The sequence below is a fragment of the Lepisosteus oculatus genome, chromosome 21, assembly GCF_040954835.1.
Source record: "Lepisosteus oculatus isolate fLepOcu1 chromosome 21, fLepOcu1.hap2, whole genome shotgun sequence".
Taxonomy (NCBI): domain Eukaryota; kingdom Metazoa; phylum Chordata; class Actinopteri; order Semionotiformes; family Lepisosteidae; genus Lepisosteus; species Lepisosteus oculatus.
In genome coordinates, this window is record NC_090716.1 from 7,895,297 (window position 1) to 7,916,757 (window position 21,461).

Below are 21,461 nucleotides of genomic sequence, written 5' to 3' on the forward strand. Positions count from 1 at the left end.
CCAAATCACTGTAAGCATACATTGTTTTATAATGTCAATTGAAACTGTTCTGGAAGTTCATATTTGCCAGTTCTCAGAGTTGCTTTCAGTTACATTTCTAAGATCTGGCCTCAAATATCTGGTTGCAACTGAGTCTTACATCAACAACCTGCTATCAAAGTGAGTCTCTGTCAATTGGAATTTCATATTATAATATGAAAATTATATAAATATGACTGAAAATATTACAATACTATAACGTTACAAATGCATGTATTACAATGATATTAGTCATTGTAAGACACTTTTTTGACATGCAAAAATTTAACCCAGAATGGTGGCTTGAGTCTTGAGTATTGCTTGGAGTCATTAGGAGATTTGGGTCTGGTATGAAAATGTAACATTTCATCTGGAGTGTACTCAGCTCTGTAAATTCAATTGTGCTTTACATTTTATAATCTAATATTAAACTTACGCTGTATGTGCACATGATTTTCTATTATGCACCCTATTTTGTAAACAACAAATTACGATGACACAAATGAAGATCACCATTGCATTTTATTTTGTAGCCATACGTGTTTATGAACACAGTGAGAACCCTGCTACTTGATGTGTTAAAACCTTAATTAAAAGCTGTGTTTTTACATCATTTTACACAAAGACTGACATGGCAAAGAATGCTTCTGTCTTGGCCTTTACAGAAAGTAAAAAATAAACATGTATGACATGAAAAATAAGTCACACTTTAATTATTTTGGTTCATTGTATCCCCCAGCAGTGAGCTTGTTAAATTCATTTATATCGTCTACATATGACAACTGACTTGAACCATTGCAATTTTCTTTGGGGAGGAATACATATAATTGTCTAAAGTACATGTAAAATTCGTGTCTTCCTTTTCCTATTTGTTACACAACTTCACACAGCTCCGAAGAATTACCTGCCTCTCCCTTAAGTTCAATGACAGATAAAGATTGTAACTTGCTTGCAACCCAGCTGGTAGGAGGTGCATCCTGGGAAATAAACCAACATGGGGATCAGATCCAAGTAGCACCATGCAGTTCTAACATCATGACTGAGTGAGAGACAGGAACAATAATAATCATCATACAATAATCTGATCTATCAAGAGTCACTGTGTGGATTCCCCCCTGTGCCATCGCTTAGCGAGTCTGCGTTTCCCGATCTATACTCCGAGACAATGTGATTGTTTCTGGCTGGCCCTGTGCTTGTATGTGTGCGTGCTTTAGAAAGCTCTACGGGGGAAGTGCATCACTCCCAATCTTCTCCGGATGATGGACAGGAACTACCCGACTTCCAGCTTTACAGACCCGCTGGCTTCACCAGCACAGACCGCAGCTTGGGCCTACGAGCGCAGCACCGCAAGCATCAAGCCTAGGTAAGAGGAGAAGGGGAGGGCGGCTCATCTTAAAAAGAAAATCCCGGTGATGTAAGGCCTAGCGCAACAAAATGTCGAGTTTTTTTTAAGTTTGCGTGCCGTCTTATATAGGACACCGAGTTAAAAAATATCGTCTTTCGTGCAATCACTCACTGTACCGAGTTAGGCATCTGTTTGCAAATGGAAATGGTGGACTTTGGGGAAATCGCTGCGCTACATTGTGACACTTATTACAATGTTGAAACTTAATTGCCATTAAACAGAAAGGAATATTTGTATTTAGATACGCTCACCATTGAAGTTCTGTGAATTGTGAAAATTATGAACTGTGCATTTGATCCGATCAAAACGAATAAACATTAGTCTGTGTCTTTCATGTGTATACGAAGAGTAAGGTTTTTTTTTCCACAAGTTGACACAGCTTTTTTTCTTCATTTCAAAAACATTAGTTCTAACCTGAAACAGACAACGTGTAGCACACGAGAGTGTTTAGTACCGCACTGCTTATTGTCAACAAATGGATACATAAAATAATCAGATGTATTTAATTTGTTTCTGGGAACTTTGGCGGATTTGATTGTGTAGTTAACCACTGGACTGAGTGTATATATAAAAACTCGTCCATATCCAATAATATGATTACGTATTAGGAATTTTGTTTGTTGAAATAACTATTTTTACTAAATTAAGAGTAACACGTAGCAAAAGAGGTCCTCCGTGGAGGCGTGGCCTTGTTTGTCAACATAAAAGGCTGCATTGTTTGGAAATTAAAAATTGCAGTACAGATCATACACATTGATTTTTATTATCTGCGATAACAGTGACCTTGCTTGTCCCGTTTTCTGAGAAAAGAATACCCTTGGTTTGCTATTTTAGGAAGAAACCCATTTGAAGTCAGTTAATGTTGTCATTTTTTGTTGTTGTTGATGTTGTTGTATCAGTTTTTAACGGAGCGGTGTCGTGCTATATTCCTTCATGGCCCATTATGGAGAAGTCATGTAGACGTGCAGAATTAGAAAAAGGAGTTGCCCTGAAGAGATGGGGAAAAAACATGACACGATTTTGCTTTGCTCTTATTAAAGTGTCATCCACATATAGCAAACGTTTAAATATACCAGGGTACAGTGATAGGCTAAGCAATAGTATTAATGATGACAATGACTTTTGTGTTTGTTCCGAATTAACAAAAACTGAAAACGCTCTTAAACGCGCATCTTCAAAGATTAAATCCACTGTATATTATTTTACCTGGAAAATAAAAATAGTTGCATCATTCTGTTTTGAAGCTGCAGTCATGTGGGGAGTCCTATGGTTCTTCTTTGCCTGATTTGGAAAATTATGTTTGTAGCTAAAAATCGGACCCTCAAGATTTTACTACATTGTAACAAAGTAACTACAGCACTTTCACAAAGCCCAGCTTTAGAAACAGTACAATCCTAAACTGTTTTCACATAAAGTGAAAATAAAATCTAAAATAGCAGGTCTGTGTATATGAATTGTACTTGCCCAATATTTCCTGAACTGAATGCAGTCTGCAAACATTTCTGTATCATAATACAGACCACATTTTAATTAATTAGGCTATATCCTTTTGTTTCCTGATAAAAATCATGATTTGTATGCTCAATGTTAATGTGGAACATTTGAGTAAACATTCATTGTTCAGCTTGATATATCCAAACATTTCTGTGGAATGGAAGAGCAGTCAACAACACTCATCTTGCAGACATGCTATAACCAGGTTGATATGTTTCAAGGGTTAAGTCTAACACAGGAGTAGCTAAAATCTCAAAAGTGCTGAGTTGCAGAGGTAACTCAGTATAGTTAATCTAGTGAACATGTACCTGGAACAAAATGCAAAGAAATAAAGTCAAGTCCTTGTTGTGTCATGACTAGCAGGGCCTCACCAGCCCTGACACCAGCTGGGAAATAAGTAAATCAACATAAAAACGTAATAAATAGCATGAATACCTTTCTCACTTAAAGTGTCACAACACCAGACTGAACTTCTGCAGCGGGGATTCTAATATTATTTCAGTAATTTTCAAAATCGAACGGAAATTTCACATCGGATTCCTTTTGGTTGAAATAAGGATTGCAAAGAGGGTCATGGGCTCTGATACAGTACATGAAGTACATCATTAGATGGATTTTATTTCAAAAACTGCATTAAAAGTGTAATGTATGTTCGCTGGGAAAAGGGAAGGGTAATTATGCTCACAGCTATTCTTCTCTATTGCTGGTTTTAAGTGCATAAGACTCTTAAAAAAAAAAAAGCAAAGATTATAGCTCAAATGTAAATTTTGGCGCCACCACTGTGCTTTGTTCTGTACTCTGTGTCTACAGTAGGTTCAACACGTGCATGAGGGCTGTGTTTTCTTGTCTACTGATATTTGATCAGGTTCTTTAAAGCACTTTCCAGTATCTGCTCCGAGTCAGCACTGGGGGGGAAAGAGAGAGAAGGAAAAGGTTTCAGCCCTGCTGTTTCCTGAATATGAATGTCAGTGCACATACTGTATCTGGAGGCAATCGCCACAATTTGTCTGCCTTTGTTTATAGGTTGTTTTCAGTGCACATCCTCCTTGACATGATAAGGTCACTTCAAATATGTCAGTGTGCTGGTTGTGAAGGGATTTAGGTCTTGTCAAATAGTGATACTGTGTACTCTGAGAGGGACTCTTGACCAAAGGCCTTTTTGGTCACATATTTACTGTTCAGCATGCTGGAGGAATTTCAGGGTTTTCCCTAATTTCAGGAACTGCAACAAACTTGGAAAGCTACATTTGCAGTGCACAGGGCATAGAAAAGCGATCGCAATGGCTTAATTACAAACGTGCAAGGATGAATTGTTAAAAGAGGGTGAGATACCACAGCTTTTCACGTAACAGAATGAATGAGTAAATGCTAGGTTCAGAAGAGGAAGGAATGTGTACAGTAAAAGTAAATATTTTATGTAAAAAAATAATTCAGAAGCACATCTGCTAAAACTGTATTTTTTGTGTAACAATATAACGTTGATGCACATTTGAAGATGTATCAAGTAAGGACGCGCCACAATTTTTGTTTGATTTTTTTACTGCTCACTGTTATTGTTCACTGGTTTAGGAATGTATAATGTAACTTCAGAGCCTTAGCATAGGTAAAGTGTGCTTGTGATTCCGAATTTCAGGAAAAGTATGCATTTTCTTGAAAGCAAAGCATTGACGACAGTGATTACAGGTCCTGTTCATATCTTGAGTCACTGATCACATGAGCGAAAGAAAAATCTGAGCCTTTTCCCAAGCTTTAATATGATCATTTTCAGTCAACCTTCAAATACAACATAAAATATCATTGAGTTATGGAGTGGTTCGTGACAACCTTATGAAATACACAAAACAGACACTCTTGTGATTTGCTTTTGCAAATTGTTTCAAGTGATGTAATTTTTCACTGGTGGATTGATCTAAGTAACAAAAGAATGTACCAAATTAATATTGCAAAGGAGACGCCTTATTCTTCTAGTGCTGCATGTGTTAGTGATGTGCAGACTAGATAGAATTAAAGGATATGATATTCTTTATTCTTCAAGACTGCACTGCACTTACAGAAGTGCACTCGTGTGCACAAAAATAAGATAACTTTTATATTGGCATCAGTATATTTGATGGACTAGATTCTTAATGTTTCTGTGACAAGCAAACACTAGGCAAAACCCTCATTCACATTAATAAGCATCTCTTATTTCACTCTTTACAACATTATGTTTAAAATCATTTTGTTTGAAATGCACTTCAAACAATGTGATTCAGCAGTGTATCATAGATATAGATTCAGGATAAGAGAGCTGTGGCCTAATGTTTAGTTAGCAAATGGAAAGGACCTTAAAAAGACTGAAAAAAAGAAATGGTTTTATCTTGGAAGTTTTTGCCAGTACAATGAATATTGCACTGCTGCAACAGATGGAAAAATCCAGAAAACCGGTTGTTAGGAAGCTGATTAAAGTATTCTTTAATGATTTAAATTGTGAGAACATATCTGTTGTCTCGTTTGACTTCTGTCTTACTGTGAAAGGTGTTAACAATAATGGCCCATTTAGTATTTACTAACCAAAGTAAAGTTTGCTTTTATAAATGATTATTGTTGAAATGTTGATCGAATTCACAACAAACATGCTACAAGAGTATAAAATTGTGTCTGGAGCATTTTGAAGCCCATATAATTTAATGGCTTGGAGAATTTAATTTGTACTGTGTACCGATAACAGTTAGGAATGATACTGGAAAAAAAATCCTAGAAAAGACACTGTTTTTTGTCTGATCCACAATCTTTTAATGGTTTATTTGCCTTGTGGCTATGATTATTAGACACTAATGGACTCAGCTGAAACGCTCTTTAAGGATATAGTTTATCTTCCGGAAATCACAGTGAGTCAGTGTGTTTTGAAGTACTGATCTTTTTTTTACTGACTGGATGCCTACTTTGAGTTCACAGGCCATGTGTATTTACAGACAACAGCACTAGGTAAGTGTGAGCACAGGCCTCAGATGATGCACATGAAAACATTCACTAAATCAGTCATGTAACTGTTGGAAAAAATTCTAAAGTTTTTTTTTCATTATACAAATCCAGCTTTTGTTTTGTTTTCTAAAATGTGAATAATAAACAAGAATAGGACTTGGCTCGTCATGTGGTTTGTGTAATGTAATTGTTTTCAGAAAGACATGTTTCTACTGGTGCACAAAGCTTTCCTAGTATCCTTTACTTGCTGGATTAAATAAACATTTTATTGCCTTGTCTAAACCTTTTTTAGGTATTACATCTAAAAAACATTGGTGCTTTTAATGCCTCAGAACATGTGACCTTTTGGGAAATTGACTTCCTCTTCAGATTTAACAAATCTATATTAATATTAACTGGAACTTGGTCTGCTTAAGAAAAAAAAAACCTTTTCGGTTTCACATGAGTGCTGGGAACAGGTTGGTTCTTCAAAAATTCATATGATAAAGGTCACTTCTTGACCTCCCTAAAATGACAAAACAATCATAAGAGCCCTTAGTGTACTGGGACTTAAATAGTTGTACTTTATTTTTTATCTGCCCAAGTTCAGTTGTTTATAATACAACATAACAGAACCATACTCATAACGTTATGTATCATACAATATCTTGAATTCATTTGTTTTTTTGAAGGTATCTTTCTGCACATTGGATACTATGTTGTAACTCTAGTGGTACTGCTGATGTTACCTTTTCTACAAAAGAAATATGTGGATGTTTGCTTTCTTTAGATAGGTTACATCTGTTGTGTTAAAGCTTACGAAAAAGATTATAAACACCTAATCTCTTTTGTAAAACAAATCCTTCTGTATTTGTCAACAAATGGTAGAGTAAAATGCAAAACCACTGCCCTCTTGTTACTGAAAATTAAGAGGATGGAGTTCTCCTCCGCTTGCTTTTTAATGTGCATTTCTTAAGATTCTTCATGATGCACTGTATATCTGTTGGCCAAAAGGCAGTCCAAGTGAAATTCTTCTCAGCTGTGACCTTCATTAGAGTGTAATATTTAAGAATCGAATAGATCTTTATATAAACATAAATGGAGAAACATTTTAATGCTAATCTCTTCTACTTTGGCCTGTAATTAGGTCTGAACTGAGATGTATGTTTTGGATTTATTTTCCCTGCCAAGGAAAGGATTTCTGGTGTTTAAGACAGACTGGCCAACAACATAGAAACGATTACACTTCATGGCCTGTGGTTGTTTTCTGTACTCACAAATGCACTGTCATTTAAATGTGAATAAGTGATACATTTCCAGACATATATTACATTCTCCAAATAATGTTGTAGCAGTTATGTTGTAGCGGTTGTGATTGTGTCAAAATGTACTCAATACCGTTTGATGGGAAGGACCTCTTGTATGTAATTTATAAAAGTCACAGGGTCACTTTTAATGGAAGATATAAACTGCTGGACTAATAGGAACTAACAAGAGCATTGAACTTGCTCTCTAGTGTATGTTTCCAAACAAGAGTTAACATGTTGTGCGATGTATTCTTTCAAATAGGATTTGGAAACATCTGTGAAAGAAAGGTTCAGGTGAAAGAATGATGTATTCAAGTTATGAATCAAGGCCTGTAATCAGACAAAATAGCTAAGTTCCTCAACCTGTATTTATGAGCAGTGTGAGATCTGGTTTGAGAAGGATCACGTAACTCCAGATCGATCTAATTAAATGTTCTTAGGTTTATTGCTGATAATTGCAAGGGATGGGCTACATACAGACGCAGTACCCAGTGAAAACAGGAACAGTATGGTAAGAAATGTGTCAGACCCAGAATAATAGATGATTTAATTAAAGTGGCCTGCCTTTTACTGAATGTCAGAACACTGGATTATCTGTAATGTATTTGTAAGGTTTATTGATTACTAATGTTCAACCTTCCATGGTTTAAAGCATCAATTTTTCTATATATACTTTAGTAAAACATTTCTAGGATACTACAGCTAGCTTACAGGTTAAGTGCAATTTTGCAGTCGTGCAAATTAAAGCACCCTTGGAGAATTCAGCTTTGACAGCGTATCTGTTGTGTTTTATTAAATGTGCACTCTCAGTGCCTGAGGTAAAGCTCTGTTGACTGTTATCTTCCGAGATTATGCCTTTCTGACTTCGCATTGTTGTTCACTGTGCAGTTTGAGCTATGGAGCTACGCATCCTGAAACAGAGCTTCTCCACAGACAGACCTATGCTGCTTCCCATCAGCTCCCTTCATATGCTGCTGCACATCATGCCACAGGTGAGAGAGGTCAAAGCAGTAGTCCCGCAAGGCCTTGATCCTCCAGGTTTCGGAAGACAACTTCAGTCACTATGGAATTTAAAATTTCAGAATTTAATGTCATGTTACATTTTTTAAACACTGCTAAAACCACGTTTAGTGTTCTGTGTACAGTTTTGGTCACCTTCCTACAAAAAAAAGGCCTTTGCTTCTCTGGAATCTGTTTATAGAAATGTGGCCAGGTATATTTCTTGGCCTAAAGGACTGAACTACACAGACGATAAAAAGTTGTTTTGTTCTAGTCTTGAACAAATTAAATAAGCAGGGCTGATTCAACTTTTCAGAACCCTCAAAAGTATTGACAAAGTCAAAATAATGAACTTAAGAATCCATGAAACATGAACCAGGGGACACAAGTGGAAACTGGAAAAGCATTTAAATATGAGAATAGGAGGCACTTATTATGCAAAAAGTTGTTAGCATTTAGAGCAAGCTTAACCTGCAGTGTTGCTGCATCTGCTACTCCGACTTCCTTCAGGAAATGACTGGAGGAGTTCCTCAGATCGTTTAGCCATTAGCAAGTAAGCAAGCTAAATTTCCACCCCTCACTTGTATCTCTCATGGTCTTATGCCTACACCTGCATGTTGTTGGGATTTGTTTTTTCCCCTAGGACTGTCGGGAATATTTGACACAGGTTTGCACACTGCTGGCAGTAACACTACTGAAACATCAGTCATGAATTTCCTCTCTGCTATCGAGTCCCGGAACCAACAGGCTGGACCAGCAGCAGCCGCCCTGCTCCCACAGTTCAGGACTCCATCCTGGCAGACAGGTACAGCTGGGACCTCCTGCATGTTGTCAGAGCGAAGTGTTTGGCTGGAACATCTCAGGTGTTCTGAGGGTTCTGCGGTCAGAGAGGAATTGCCAGGTGTTCCCTGAAAATGTTCCTGAGTTTCCTTAATTCCTTCAGTGCTGCCTTTGTGGCTCATTAATCGTGAACATAGGGACACGCATGATTGGCATACTTTAAGTGTCACGATCATTGATGTTTTTTTCTTTCCTCCGTTAGGCATGCATTCATCGGCGGCTACAGAGCTGTTTGTTACCGGAGCAATACCAGCTTCAGGAACGTTCCCCCCAACATCAGCTCTCTCTGCCTATCAGCATCCCAACACGTTCACCACAAGGAACTTTGCCACTACTCCATCTCTGACACTTCAGGATGCAGCTTTTAGCCCCTCGTCTAATGGCCTGTTGTCCCCCCACGATCCTTTGCTGCAGATCAAGTCAACCCAGGGCACTGTCCCGACTGCTTTGGCATTTGACCGCATTGGGAGCACTGTATTGAGTACCAGCCTCCCACCACAGTCCTCAACATATCGTTCAGCCCAAGAATCGGCCCCTCATCTTTTGCAACCTCAGTTCAGTTTGCTACCCTCGTCCTTGGGAGGAGCACAGCAGGCGACTCAACCTTACAGCACATCGGTCTTCACAGGTTCAGCCACCTCCATCGAAAGAGCACTTCAGCGGGAATGTAGTGTTATCAAGCACCATCAGAGGCCTTCTAGTACCCAGTCAGTTCAGGCACAGTTGTCCAGCACTCAGCATTCTTTGCAAGGTTACCTAACCAGTGGAAGCGAAGTCGCTTTCCAGGATCCGTCAAGGCAATCAGCCATGCCCTGCAGCCCAATCGGAGACACTACTCAGGTGAGCAATGGAGGACCACAGCAAAAGACATCTCAAGCCACACTGGAGCAAACTCAGGCATATCCATCATCCATCCCTTCCCCAGGATTTTCATCTGCATCCAACACAAAAGCAAAAGACTGTTCTACAAAGCACACCCAGCCCTCCTCAAAGACCTCTAAATCCCAAAGTGTATCTCCTGATGTTCAGCCTCAGAGTTACCCCTCCCCTGTGCAGAAACAGAGTACAGTAATAGCCAGCCAGCCACAGGTCTACACCTCTGCACAGCTGCCTAGCTTAATGTCTGTAAGCCAGTCGCAAAACTACGTGACTTCACAGGCCATGTCCAGTAGCGTCAGCCACTCACAGGTTTATTCTTCCAGTCAGTCAGAGAAGTTGCCTTCTTTATATAAAACTCTTACTTCTTTCTCTGGCCAATCAGAAAACCTGACTTCTGCGAGTCAGACGCTTAGTTACTCTTCCAGTCAGCAGCAGGTGTTGTCTACAGTTGGACATAATGAAGAATACGTGGTTCAGGCACAGGATCTGTGCTCGGTTAACCCATCTCAAAGCTATTCTTCCAGCCACTCTCAGGGTATGCCTACTGTGAGCTATTCTGCACAGTCCCAGGGTCTTTCGTCCGTTAGCCCCTCACAGAGCTATGCTTCAGGACAATCACTTACTCTGACCTCACAGTCCCTCTCCTTCTCTTCCACTCGTGCCCAAAATTTGCCAGCCTCGAGCCCTACCCAGAACTATATGCTAATGCATTCTTCGCCCAGCAGCCAGACAAAAAACGGATCACCGCCACAATCTCAGAAGTACCTGCCTCCAGTCCAGTCGCCTAGTTTTACATCCTCCTCCCATTCCCAGGCCTTACCGAACAACAGACCATCAGCTGACCTAAAGCCATCCTATGGTAAAAGAAAATCAGACTCAAATTTGTTTGTCCCCTCTAAGCAGGAAGAAGATGAATTTCCCATTCAGGACCTGCAGGCTTTGCAGCAGGCCTCTCTTGAGGCTTCAGCCCAGACACTTGCAGAAAGCGCAATAGGAGACCAAACTACACCATATATTGTCTCAAAGACAGATGACCGGTACAATTCACAGAGTGTAATCCGGAGTAATTCACGGCCTGAAGATCAGATGGTTGGCCTTACACTTCAGGAATCTAAAAAAGGAGATAGGATGACTTCAATGAGCCACCATGGGCAACATATTGTAGGTGCCAACAATCGAGTAAGTCAAGACATTAAGAAAAATTCAAATTTAACACAACCGGCACACATTACCATAAGTGCTGAAGATTTAAAGCAGCACTCATTGTTGCATAAGGTACCAGACTCCAGATCACAGAACCATCAGGCACAAGTTATCAGTGCTCAGCAACAACAACAGGGTCAGAATCATGCCACACGACAAGCCCAACACATACGTCTGCCAAGTGCTCAGGTGCTTCTGGAGCCCTCCCGAGATTTGCAGATGATTTTTCTCCAACAGTCTTTACTGCACTCGGGCATTGATCCTTCTAAGATATCATCCCAGATGCAGCAGATTCCAGCCCAATATCTACAGATGGATGATCAGATTATTAACTCCAATGGTGGGCCAAATCAGTCACACCAGATTCTTTCTCCCAGCTCAGAGGTCTTGAAGATGGATGTTACAGAGTCTTCAAAATCGCTACAGCAGCATTTGTCTCCAAAAGATAATTATAGCCAACCAAGTCAGCATGAATCTAAGCACCACTTTGCTCTCAGTTCCATCTGTTTTCCCGATTCAATGTTGCTGGCAGATGAGAGGAACATCCTTTCCAACGTGGACGATATTTTAGCTGCCACTGCTGCAGCATGTGGGGTTACTCCTCAGGATTTTGTCAAACCAAACTCCTCAGAAGGTGAAATCCCTTCGCTTGCAAGCCCAGCTGACTCAAAGACTCCTTTTCAGGTTGTCGAGGCAAGGCATGTTTCTCCCAGTTTCACCTCCCAGCATTCTGGTGTTGCCAACCCACAGAATATGAGCATGGCTCTAAATGGTGGGCAGTTAAATATGGGTATGCACTCAGTGTCAGCGGTGCAGCCCAAGGCTTCAGGCCTTGAGCACCAGGGGCTGCAAGATTCAAACATACAGCCTGGGTTGACCGCTCCATCAGCTAACTCTAGGCACGAGGTTGGCGATAGGAATGTGTCATCTGTACAAAAGTCAAGAGGCACGAACCACGAGTCAGAAGAGGAAAATGAGGATGTGCCCGATGATGAGGCTCTGAACCATAACGATCCTGACTTCATTCCCAGTGGCAGGAGCATAAGCGATGAAAGTGCTGCATCAGAAAATGAATTTAATTTAGCCAATGAGGAGTATGACCCTACTGGGCTCCTGAACAAGGCAAAATCACAGATGGAGCAAAGGGGCAAAGCTCAGGTACAGCCTCGAGGGCGAATGAACAGCAAGAATGATGAGACGATACTGGAGTTTTCTCCCGACGGGCTTCCAAAGAAAAAAAACAAGACTAAGGGGTCAGGGAAGCCGACCGCAGAGGATGAAAACGGCAACGCGAAGCCGATGAAACGAAGCGGCCAGGGCAAGCGACAGAACTCCAGGGGAAGCGACACCAATTCGCCTTCCACCTCCGACAGCTGCTATGACAGCTACCAGCACCAGGAGAGAATACGACAAAAAATTCGGGAGGTTGAGGAAAAGCAGCCAGAGGTCAAAACTGGATTCATAGGTTCATTTTTAGACTTTTTAAAATCGGGACCTAAGCAGCAGTTTTCGTCTCCTCCGATACGAATGCCCAATCGCACAAGAAAGCCACCTGTGGCTTCCATACGGCCCCCTTATCCTCTTCCCTTGCCTGTGAAGCCTCAGCCTCTAGCAACACCGTTGATTTCTCCAGAGCCTGATAGCATAAGTCCTTCCAAGAGACTTGATGATGAGCTCAAGAAGAACTTGGAAACACTGCCGTCGTTTTCCTCTGACGAAGATGACTCTGTTGGAAAGAACCAGGACCTTCAGAAGAGCATATCCTCTGCGCTTTCTGCATTGGATGAGCCCTCTGAGAAAAAGATCAAGTCAGGTAACTAAGACTAGATCCATCATTGGCCGAAATTAAGCAAGCAAAGGGGACTCCTTCAACTCTTTTAGTGGAATGCACTTCCATCCTCTTAATAGTTAGAAACTAAGTATTAAAACTGCTCCCATCATACAGATTTTAAAAATGTAATTTGTAGTGTATATTACTCTGGTGTGCATGGTAACTTGTTGTTCATTTGGATCTGAATAAAAATAACACTCTCTGTAAATGCTCACACACTTTTCTTATTGTAAATCGACAGAAGCTGCAGAGACGAATCTTCTAGGTGCTGTAATAAAGCAAGAACAATCTCCAAGTATGCCTTCCTCCGTCTTCAAGTCCCAGGAACCTCCAGCTGCCGCAACTGAATCGCCAACACAAGATGAGCTTCAGGACGTTCCCTCTGACCAGCTAGCGGTCAAACTGACATCGGTGGCTATTGAGGGCTTGACGGACGAAGATCAGTCAGACAGCGGAGGGGAGGGAATGTACAGGGAGCGAGATGAATTTGTTGTGAAGATTGAGGATATCGAATGCCTAAAGGTACTGTACATGCAGCTTGTGATTGCTGTAATGGCAACTGCTTTTCAGGGCGCTTTAAGAACTTAAAGCTGTCAGTGAATGGACGGCCATATTTCTGTCCCCCAGTGATTCCTGATCTGATTCATTTTTTGTATATGTTACTATATTTTTCACATGGCATAATTTTCCCCACAAGAAGAGATGTCTCTCACTAGGCAGTCTGAAAAAACTTGTGTATTTGTTTCAACATGAATTCCGGAAAGAGTTCTGTTGAATTATGCTCATTTTTGTGAGGAAGTCTGTGCCCCAAGAGAGACATGTCTTAAATATGCACTTCTTCGCCCAATTGCTTTCTACCACTTTTTCAGCAGACGTTTTTAAGCTTCATAGAAAAAAAGGAAATATGTAAGCAGAATGATGAGTGAGTTTGTGACTTAAAATCCCAGATGCGTATATATAGTTACAGCTTCGAGTGAAAGCTTACACATTGATTTTTGATTGATAGATCAGTTTTTGTGCTTTATTAAAAATAATTAAAAATTCGACATTAGTAGCAGGTTTTTGTTGACTGTGGGGTAACAGTTTTACTATCAGAAAAACAGTCTACTTTGCCCCCTTCAAAACAGATAATTTAGACGTTTTTTTAAACACGTGTCTTTCACTCTGATTACAATAATTTAATTTACAGGAATACTATCAAGTCCTTCATTAGGATTTATCTGAATTGGAAAAATCCTTTATTTCCTTGTTAAATGTTGTCAATTTGCATTAAACAGGAGATGTAAATCTTATTGTTTACTTGTCACCGCTTGCTGTGGGAGGGTTCAGGGAATTCTCTTCAGAATTAATCCAAACTCCTTGAAATGTATACATGTTTATGAATGAGTCAGTGTAGCAAGAAATAAGGAAATAAAACGTCTGCTAACACTTCTTCCCACGTAATCTGCTTTAATGTTGGTCAGACGTAGGCTTTCCACTCCCTGGGGAATTCCATGACCAGAAGTTTCGACGGAATCACTTGGATTCTCTGGAATCCATAAACATTTTTGAAAACTAAATTGTTTTGCAACTATATAACCTAAACAATGTTATATTAAAAAACACAATCTAATATATTAGTAATGCATAGTATTTTAACTGATTTGATTGCAGATAACAGACCCTGCATAAAGCCGAGTCCACAGAATTCCTCAGGGTGCCATTTTCCGTGTCCTCTTAAAATAGGGAGACTGTTGACCTTTTTCTTCTATCTAACAGATAACACTAAGAGCAGGAAGGGAGCCACCAGCCATTTGGAAGGTGCAAAAGGCGTTGCTGCAGAAATTTGTACCTGAACTGAGAGACGGAAACCGAGTTTTTTCAGCCACCAATAGTGTAAGTGTGGTGTGTTATCGGCACATCAGGAGCGAGTGAATTCTTTACAAATGTGTAACAGTTCATCATGGTAAAGATGATCCTGACTCTGAACCAAATGAAGAGCTCCCCATTCTCACGCTGCCTCGTTATTAAGATGTATTATATGTTGAGAATTTCAGAAGGCAGTTACCTAATTCTGGTTTTTTTCCCCTTTCCGCAGTATCTTGGGTACTTTGGAGATGCAAAAACCAAGTATAGGAGAGTGTACGTGAAGTTTATTGACACTGTGAATAAGAGAGAGTACGTCAGGGTCTGCAACAGAAAGCCAAGGTGCAAACCAATGCATTCAGTGAGGTATGAAAGTCAAAGAGAACATTGTGTCCGCCATGCTTGCCTGCTCTTATTTTAATCACCCATAGCTTGTAGCTGGAAGATGAAAGATGTAAGATTTGATGTCATTCACAACCCTGACAGGTGTTAAACCCCACCAGCCTTTGGTAATGCCCATGTGTCATTTAGGAGCAGGTGGGATTTTCAGTGGGTGGATTATCCTCAATCCTGAAATGGACTTTCGATTGGATATTTTAAATCCTCAAACTGCCAGCATTAACAAATCTGGCACATCCACTGTAAAACAAGCTGTTCTGTCCCTCCTGCCCCAAGTCTTTTTTTCTTTGTTTTAAATTAATCTAAAAGAATGATGCACCAGTGCCTCAGATTATATTGTTCTATCTTGGGTAATGAGCACACCTTTTTTCTTCCCTGCTGCTCTTCTCAGGGGCGGCCAGTCCAAATCGGTGCTCAGCAGCAGATCGGTTTCTGCCCCGGCCTCCGATCAAGCGGCCCCCAAGCCCACCTCGAGCAAAGGCTCCGCGGCCAAGCCCAAGGCAAAACAGCCGAAGGTCAAGGCGGAGCCGCCACCCAAAAAGCGGAAAAAATGGAAGGAGGAGTTTTCCTCATCCCCCTCCGAGTCTTCTCCTGAAGCCGTCAGCGAAGACGACGGTGAGTCGTCACAGTGCTGCTTCTCCCACCAGCTTCGCTCAGCTCCTCTCTTTTCTGTTTTTTTTGAGCGCTGAATCCTGAGGGATTCCGGGATCCTCTGGATTTTTCTTTTCTTCCTGCTTTAATAAAGAAATTCTTGTTAGTTTTTTTTGTCAAGTGTACGTGTCTTTTTTTTTGTGGTCTCTGTGATGAATATGGACTGCTCGATTCAGTAAGGCCTTTAATTCTGGAAGAAAAGAGTTCCCATTACACATTTTCTTAATTGTTAAAGTGAAAGGACTGTTGTGTCAGGGCATAAGTGCCAAGTAAAAGAGAATTTATCTAATCTTGAAGGCTCTGAATTTACTGCCTCTACCCAGCTGCTTTTAATGTTGGAAACAATGTCTCCTGATATTTGTTTTTCAGAGTTTACTCCTCCAGTTCCCTTCGCTACTCGTTTTTTGAACACCAGGACCATGAAAGAGACTTTCAAAAGCTATGTGGAGCTGTTAATCAGTGTCGCGCTGGACGCTGATATGATGGAAGCACTGGAAAAAGAGAGCGGTGAGCACCGATTATGAGAGAGCATGACATTTGTTTTAAGTTCTCAGACTTGGAAGGTTTATTCAAAACTAAATCTGCTTGTAATGTCCAAGATGTACAAAGAAAACTAATAACTTTTGGACTTGTAGTTTTGTAAGGAAAGTAATTTCTTTGGGTTAGAAATATTTAATGTATCTTAATTTTATGTTACCTTGCAAGTCCAGTTTGTGTGATGGGGAGAACATTAATGAATGACTTTGGATTAATAATGTCAAGTGTTTGGCAGAAAATACATCTCTGTGGAATGACATTGAACCAGTGGACATTTCCATAAAGTTACTTTCAGACTATCTGACTTATTTTTCTCTGAATGTTCTTCAGATGAACTGCTTCTTCCACACATGAAAAGAGTTGATGGTATGATCACTGATAACAGAAGGAGACTGCTTCCCAAACTTCGAGTTGGACAGCTGTTCAAGGTATTGAATTTTGAAATTCGGAAAACTCCGGAGTGGACTGGAGTTGAACATTCGTTTTCTGCCATTTCATAAGCCTTTAGCATACATTTATTCCAAATTAGAATGCCAAACATGGATAACTTTGTGCTCTTGTGCTGTTTCTCTTTCAGAATGCATTGGACAGCTTTCCAGAATTATCAGTAGTAACGGACATGAAAAAGGATGGAGAAACTTCTTCATTTAAAGTCCGATTAAGTGGGAAAGCTTACAACAAGAAAACTCTTAGGCCAACCAAAACCTCCAGCAAATTACCACTAGTAAGTCATGTACAGTTTACTAAAGTAAGTTATAAACACTTCATTTCAAGTTTATAAAATAACCTTATAGAAGCTTGGAAATATTTTCAGAACAATTTTCAGAAACTGAGAGTTAAATACAATTTCCTCTAATTCTTGTTTCCTGAAAACCAGATATATACTGGTAACATACCTTAGTTATATTATGTGTCCGTGAAATCCAAATGTTTTAGGAAAGCCTTTAGTTTTTATATAGCTTTCACAGGCTAACTTTTTTTCCAGAAACATCTACAATTCAACCAATGTGGAAGGGACTGCAAATGTCTGATTGTCACTAAACATAAAATGTATTTTAGGTCAGGTTGTAATTTAAAAGATAAAAGCTGTAAAAAGATTGCAAAAGGGCAAGAATTTCAACACGTGACACATTAAAAGCTACTAAAAGCTTTTCAAATCTATGCTGCACCGTGTAATGTTGTGACCAGCTTTTGTCTTGATATGCAAGAGAGAACAAAGGAAAAATAAAATTGACCACTAGGTGGTGTCTATGATAAGCAATGAAGCCCCTGTTTTTAATTTGTTTTCCTACCAGTGAAAATGACAAATTGCCCAAGCACCGCTTACTGTAATTTAGCGTTTAATTACACTAAATTATGTTTGTATTCTACACAATACTTGAGGGATGATTTTTATGTGTTTACAACTTAATTTCTTGGCCTTAATATTTTTTCCCTTAACATGCCAGCTTTTTCCTAGCCTAGGGAACAACAATTGCAAAAACAGTGCTCGCTTTGGAGTAGTTTTCACCACAGTGCATACAGAGCAGGATTCCGAAAGTAGTTTTTCTGAAGATCTTAGTAGGCACCAATAACCTCTCTATAAAATATTTCTTCAACCTGTTTTATAGGAATATACTGTGGACAAGGAAAAAACCCACTGGTTTTCATTATACCATTCACTCCAACATTACAAATATCACACGTACCTTATGTGTAAAGATGAGGTAAGTATAGTGTTCTTTTTCCTTGAGGTATTTGCCCAGAAGAAAAACTGGAAAGATTTTTTTTTATTCTTTTTAGACATCACTTCATATTCATATCAAAGGTTTTTTTCCTTGCCACTTTTATGCTATGTGGAATTGTAGGGAAAATCTGCTGCAAACACTGCTGTGCTTCAGTGTCTTTGTTTTCCCTGGAGGTAATTGGAATTTTAAACATTTTAGATTTTTGCATGTATTTTATGTTGATGTTTCTATTCTCTTTACAAAAGCATGGACACGTAACCCCAAAATGTCATATTTTCCATGTCCTTCTTGGATAAAATGATTTTCTAATTTATAGCATTTAGTCTATAAAAGTTCATGACAATTACAAACACTGGGTGTACTCTTGCAATGTTAGTGGATTTTTGTTAATTGCAGCAGTGATTATTAGCTTTAGGGATAAGGCTGTGAACATATACCTTTTTTTAAAAGGGTACAATTTTGCACATTCTGGAAAGGTATGTTCTGAGCAGTTGACCAGTGTAGTTCTATCTTCCTTTTGCCTTTTTTGAAAGCGAGTCAAATCTATTGCACGTTTCTTTCCCCAGATTGCAGCGCTTCAGAAACAGAGCGAGGAGGATCTGGGGCAGGAGGAGACTGTACAGCTCTGTATGAAAAATGCTAGATGGGTAGAAAGTCTCTTTGAAAAGTTTGGTGAACTTCTGACACAAGTACAGCAGACCTGTTTATAGCAGGACGGGGGGGTGGGTGGAAGAGAACTTGGTTGTTCTTTCGAAGTCACGTTTTAAAATAAACACTTGTGAAGCACTAATGATGTACAATACAGATATAATGAAATGTAATGTTGGCATTCTGCAATGCCAGGCAAGCTCTTATAAGTGGGCATTTTCGCTTCAATAATGGATATGCTGCACATGGTGCTGAAGAACAGAGTTTGCCGTTGCTCTGTTTAATATGAGAAGTCATGTATTTTATGCTGGCCAACATTTTTGAAAAAATAAATTTTCTACTTTGTAATCCTTTTTCGGTAACATGCTTTTTTTGTAGGACATGTGTGACAGATCAAGTGGCAAAACAAGCCCTAGGTATGAACCGATTTACTAGCATAGGAATCAAAACACTTTAAATCAGAAAAGAAACGCTTTAATATTTTTTTGCCTCTAGACAGTCATTAAGAAATAATTATAAAATGGTGGGGGTAATTATATACAGTATAAATATATATTAAAACATCCATTTCTATAATGGAGCGCCAAATTTATATAGAATATTGTAAATTTTGTAAAGAGAGCCAGTGTGTCATTACATTCTTTTAAAGAAAGAAATTGACATAATATAGAAAACAACTTTTTTGCTTTAAAGACTCCTTTTATTATAACAATGGTTATAAGTCTGAACACGGAGTTGGTGCAATCCTAATACTGCTTTTTGTGACATATTTTATTGTAATGAAATGCAATGACCTTAACTATTTTCTCTGTTTGAATAAAAGCGAAAAGAATTTGCCTTTATACTGTTTTCTTTACAAATGTACATTTTATCTCACTAATAGTTGTATTTTTCACAGAAGAAAATATTGTGGTTGAATTTGTTTCATGTATCTTTGTAATACACTTTTCATGGATTCAAGAAAAAAATCCCTATACATTTATATGTTGATTACATATTGTATACTATATATCTTGAGGTAATCGCCTTTCTTTGTTAATACAAGTTTGCTTCAATGTTAACCAGAATATGCATACAGTATTTGACTAGTTTTGCTTTTCAAGTGTAGCTGTGTTACACACTGCAATTATTTTCTGATACATGAAAATAAATTTCCTACTAAACGAGGACACTGAGGTTGTGGTTGTTTGTCCAGATCCTCTCAGTAGTATTTGAAGGTATTGGACTTTGTCAGCTTCATCGCATTCTAGATGACTTATCCTGCTGGTCCCATGTGAGACAGGAGCCCTGTCTTGCGCTGTGGAGTGTGCCACACCTTGTGTAAGCCTGAGATCTTCCAGTTCAGTCACCACAGCCCTGCTCCATGTTGTTTTTCTTCTGCCCTGTTTACGTCACTCAGCTGGTGACCAGCCTAGAGAAACCTTTGGTGTTCGATCTTGGAACATTCTTAGTATGTTTTTGAGACCAGCGAGTCTTAATCTGAATGACAGTGCTTCTTGTCTCCAAGTCCAGAAATCCAGTCTTCTTGTACAGGTCCTCATTAGAAATTTCATTTAGCCAGTAGATGTTACAAGTCTTGCAACCATAATGGCAACCAATGGTCGCCAACCATTATGAGCAACTTTGGTTGACATGTTATGTCTTGGTGCAGCTGTCATTTGGAAAATTAGACATAGTTCTCATTCTGGTCTTAAGACTGCATGTTTTGACCTTCCAGCTGGTACAGAATCTGCCAAGAGCAACTTAAGCTTTGTTCAGTCTGGCTTTGATGTTCTTCTTGGCATTGTTGACATTACTAATAAAGCTACCAAAGAAGTTAGATTCCTCAACATACCCCTACCACTTCTGCTTCAATGGTAATTGGGGATGTTGTTGATTTATGCTCATGCTCATGTCTCATGTTTTTTTCTTTTTTGTGTGCAGACCAGTCTATTTTTCCTACAAGCCTATTAGGTCAGACTTATCCTGGAGATGGGTGTAGTTTGAAGAGATGATAGCAGAATCGGGAGCAAAATTAAGGACTTCTAAAAGTAAAGAGGTTGTGCTTCTGTGTTCCACCGGGACGGTCTCATGATTGCTGCATAACCCAACCAATGGTGAGAAGAAATAAAGGCGGGGGCATGAGATGCAGGCCTGCTGCAGTCAAGACATCACTTGAAACCAATCCAACATGGCTGATGTTTGTAGATTTGCGCATAGAGGCTGACAGTCTTACTTGGAATTCCGTAGATTTGGAGAATCATCCACCAGCTGTCACAGTGTACAGTCAAACTTCTTTCTGTAAATCTGATGTAGAAGTGTGAATTCCATTTCAGACTCCATGCTCTATAATGTTTCACTGTACGAGCAGCTAGCCTGTACATTCTCTGTCTGCTTAAAACCTGCTTGCTCTTTGCCTAATCTTGGAATTAGGGGTCCCAAAAGTGCTCTCGGGGAGATTGTTCCACAGATTTTGTCAGGGGTGGACAAGAGCATGACTCCTTCCCAGTGGTTGCTTCTCGCCCAGAATGCCAGAAAGAGAGCTTTCACACCGGTCTTCTGGAATTACGTCATTCACTATTAACGTGTATGGCATCTGTGATAGCACTTGCTTCCAAACTGCTCTTCTGCAGGGAGTGAATTCCAGCGACTTGGACGTGTTTTTCTAAAACAAAAAGTAATGCAAAAAGTCCAACCCTTAATTTAATTTCTCAGGTGGGACACTCACTATTTTATCACCTAACCACAAACAACCC

General features: G+C 39.5%; 1 protein-coding gene across 2 annotated transcripts; it reads left to right on the plus strand.

Annotated features, from left to right (window-relative positions):
* The first annotated feature begins 996 nt into the window (after positions 1-996).
* qser1 (glutamine and serine rich 1) lies at positions 997-19,895 on the plus strand. 2 transcript variants are annotated; one of them, XM_015338413.2, is made up of 13 exons: positions 997-1,381; positions 8,056-8,159; positions 8,810-8,971; positions 9,209-12,901; positions 13,161-13,441; positions 14,678-14,794; positions 14,997-15,130; positions 15,555-15,778; positions 16,184-16,321; positions 16,682-16,779; positions 16,929-17,099; positions 17,962-18,057; positions 18,645-19,895. In XM_015338413.2, exons 1-13 carry the CDS (start codon positions 1,275-1,277, stop codon positions 18,786-18,788), a joined length of 5,469 nt encoding a protein of 1,822 aa, XP_015193899.1. In that variant the 5' UTR covers positions 997-1,274; the 3' UTR covers positions 18,789-19,895. The 2 variants fall into 2 exon arrangements, with proteins under 2 accessions (XP_015193899.1, XP_015193900.1); XM_015338414.2 differs by having other exon boundaries at positions 16,929-17,075.
* Positions 19,896-21,461: the final 1,566 nt, after the last annotated feature.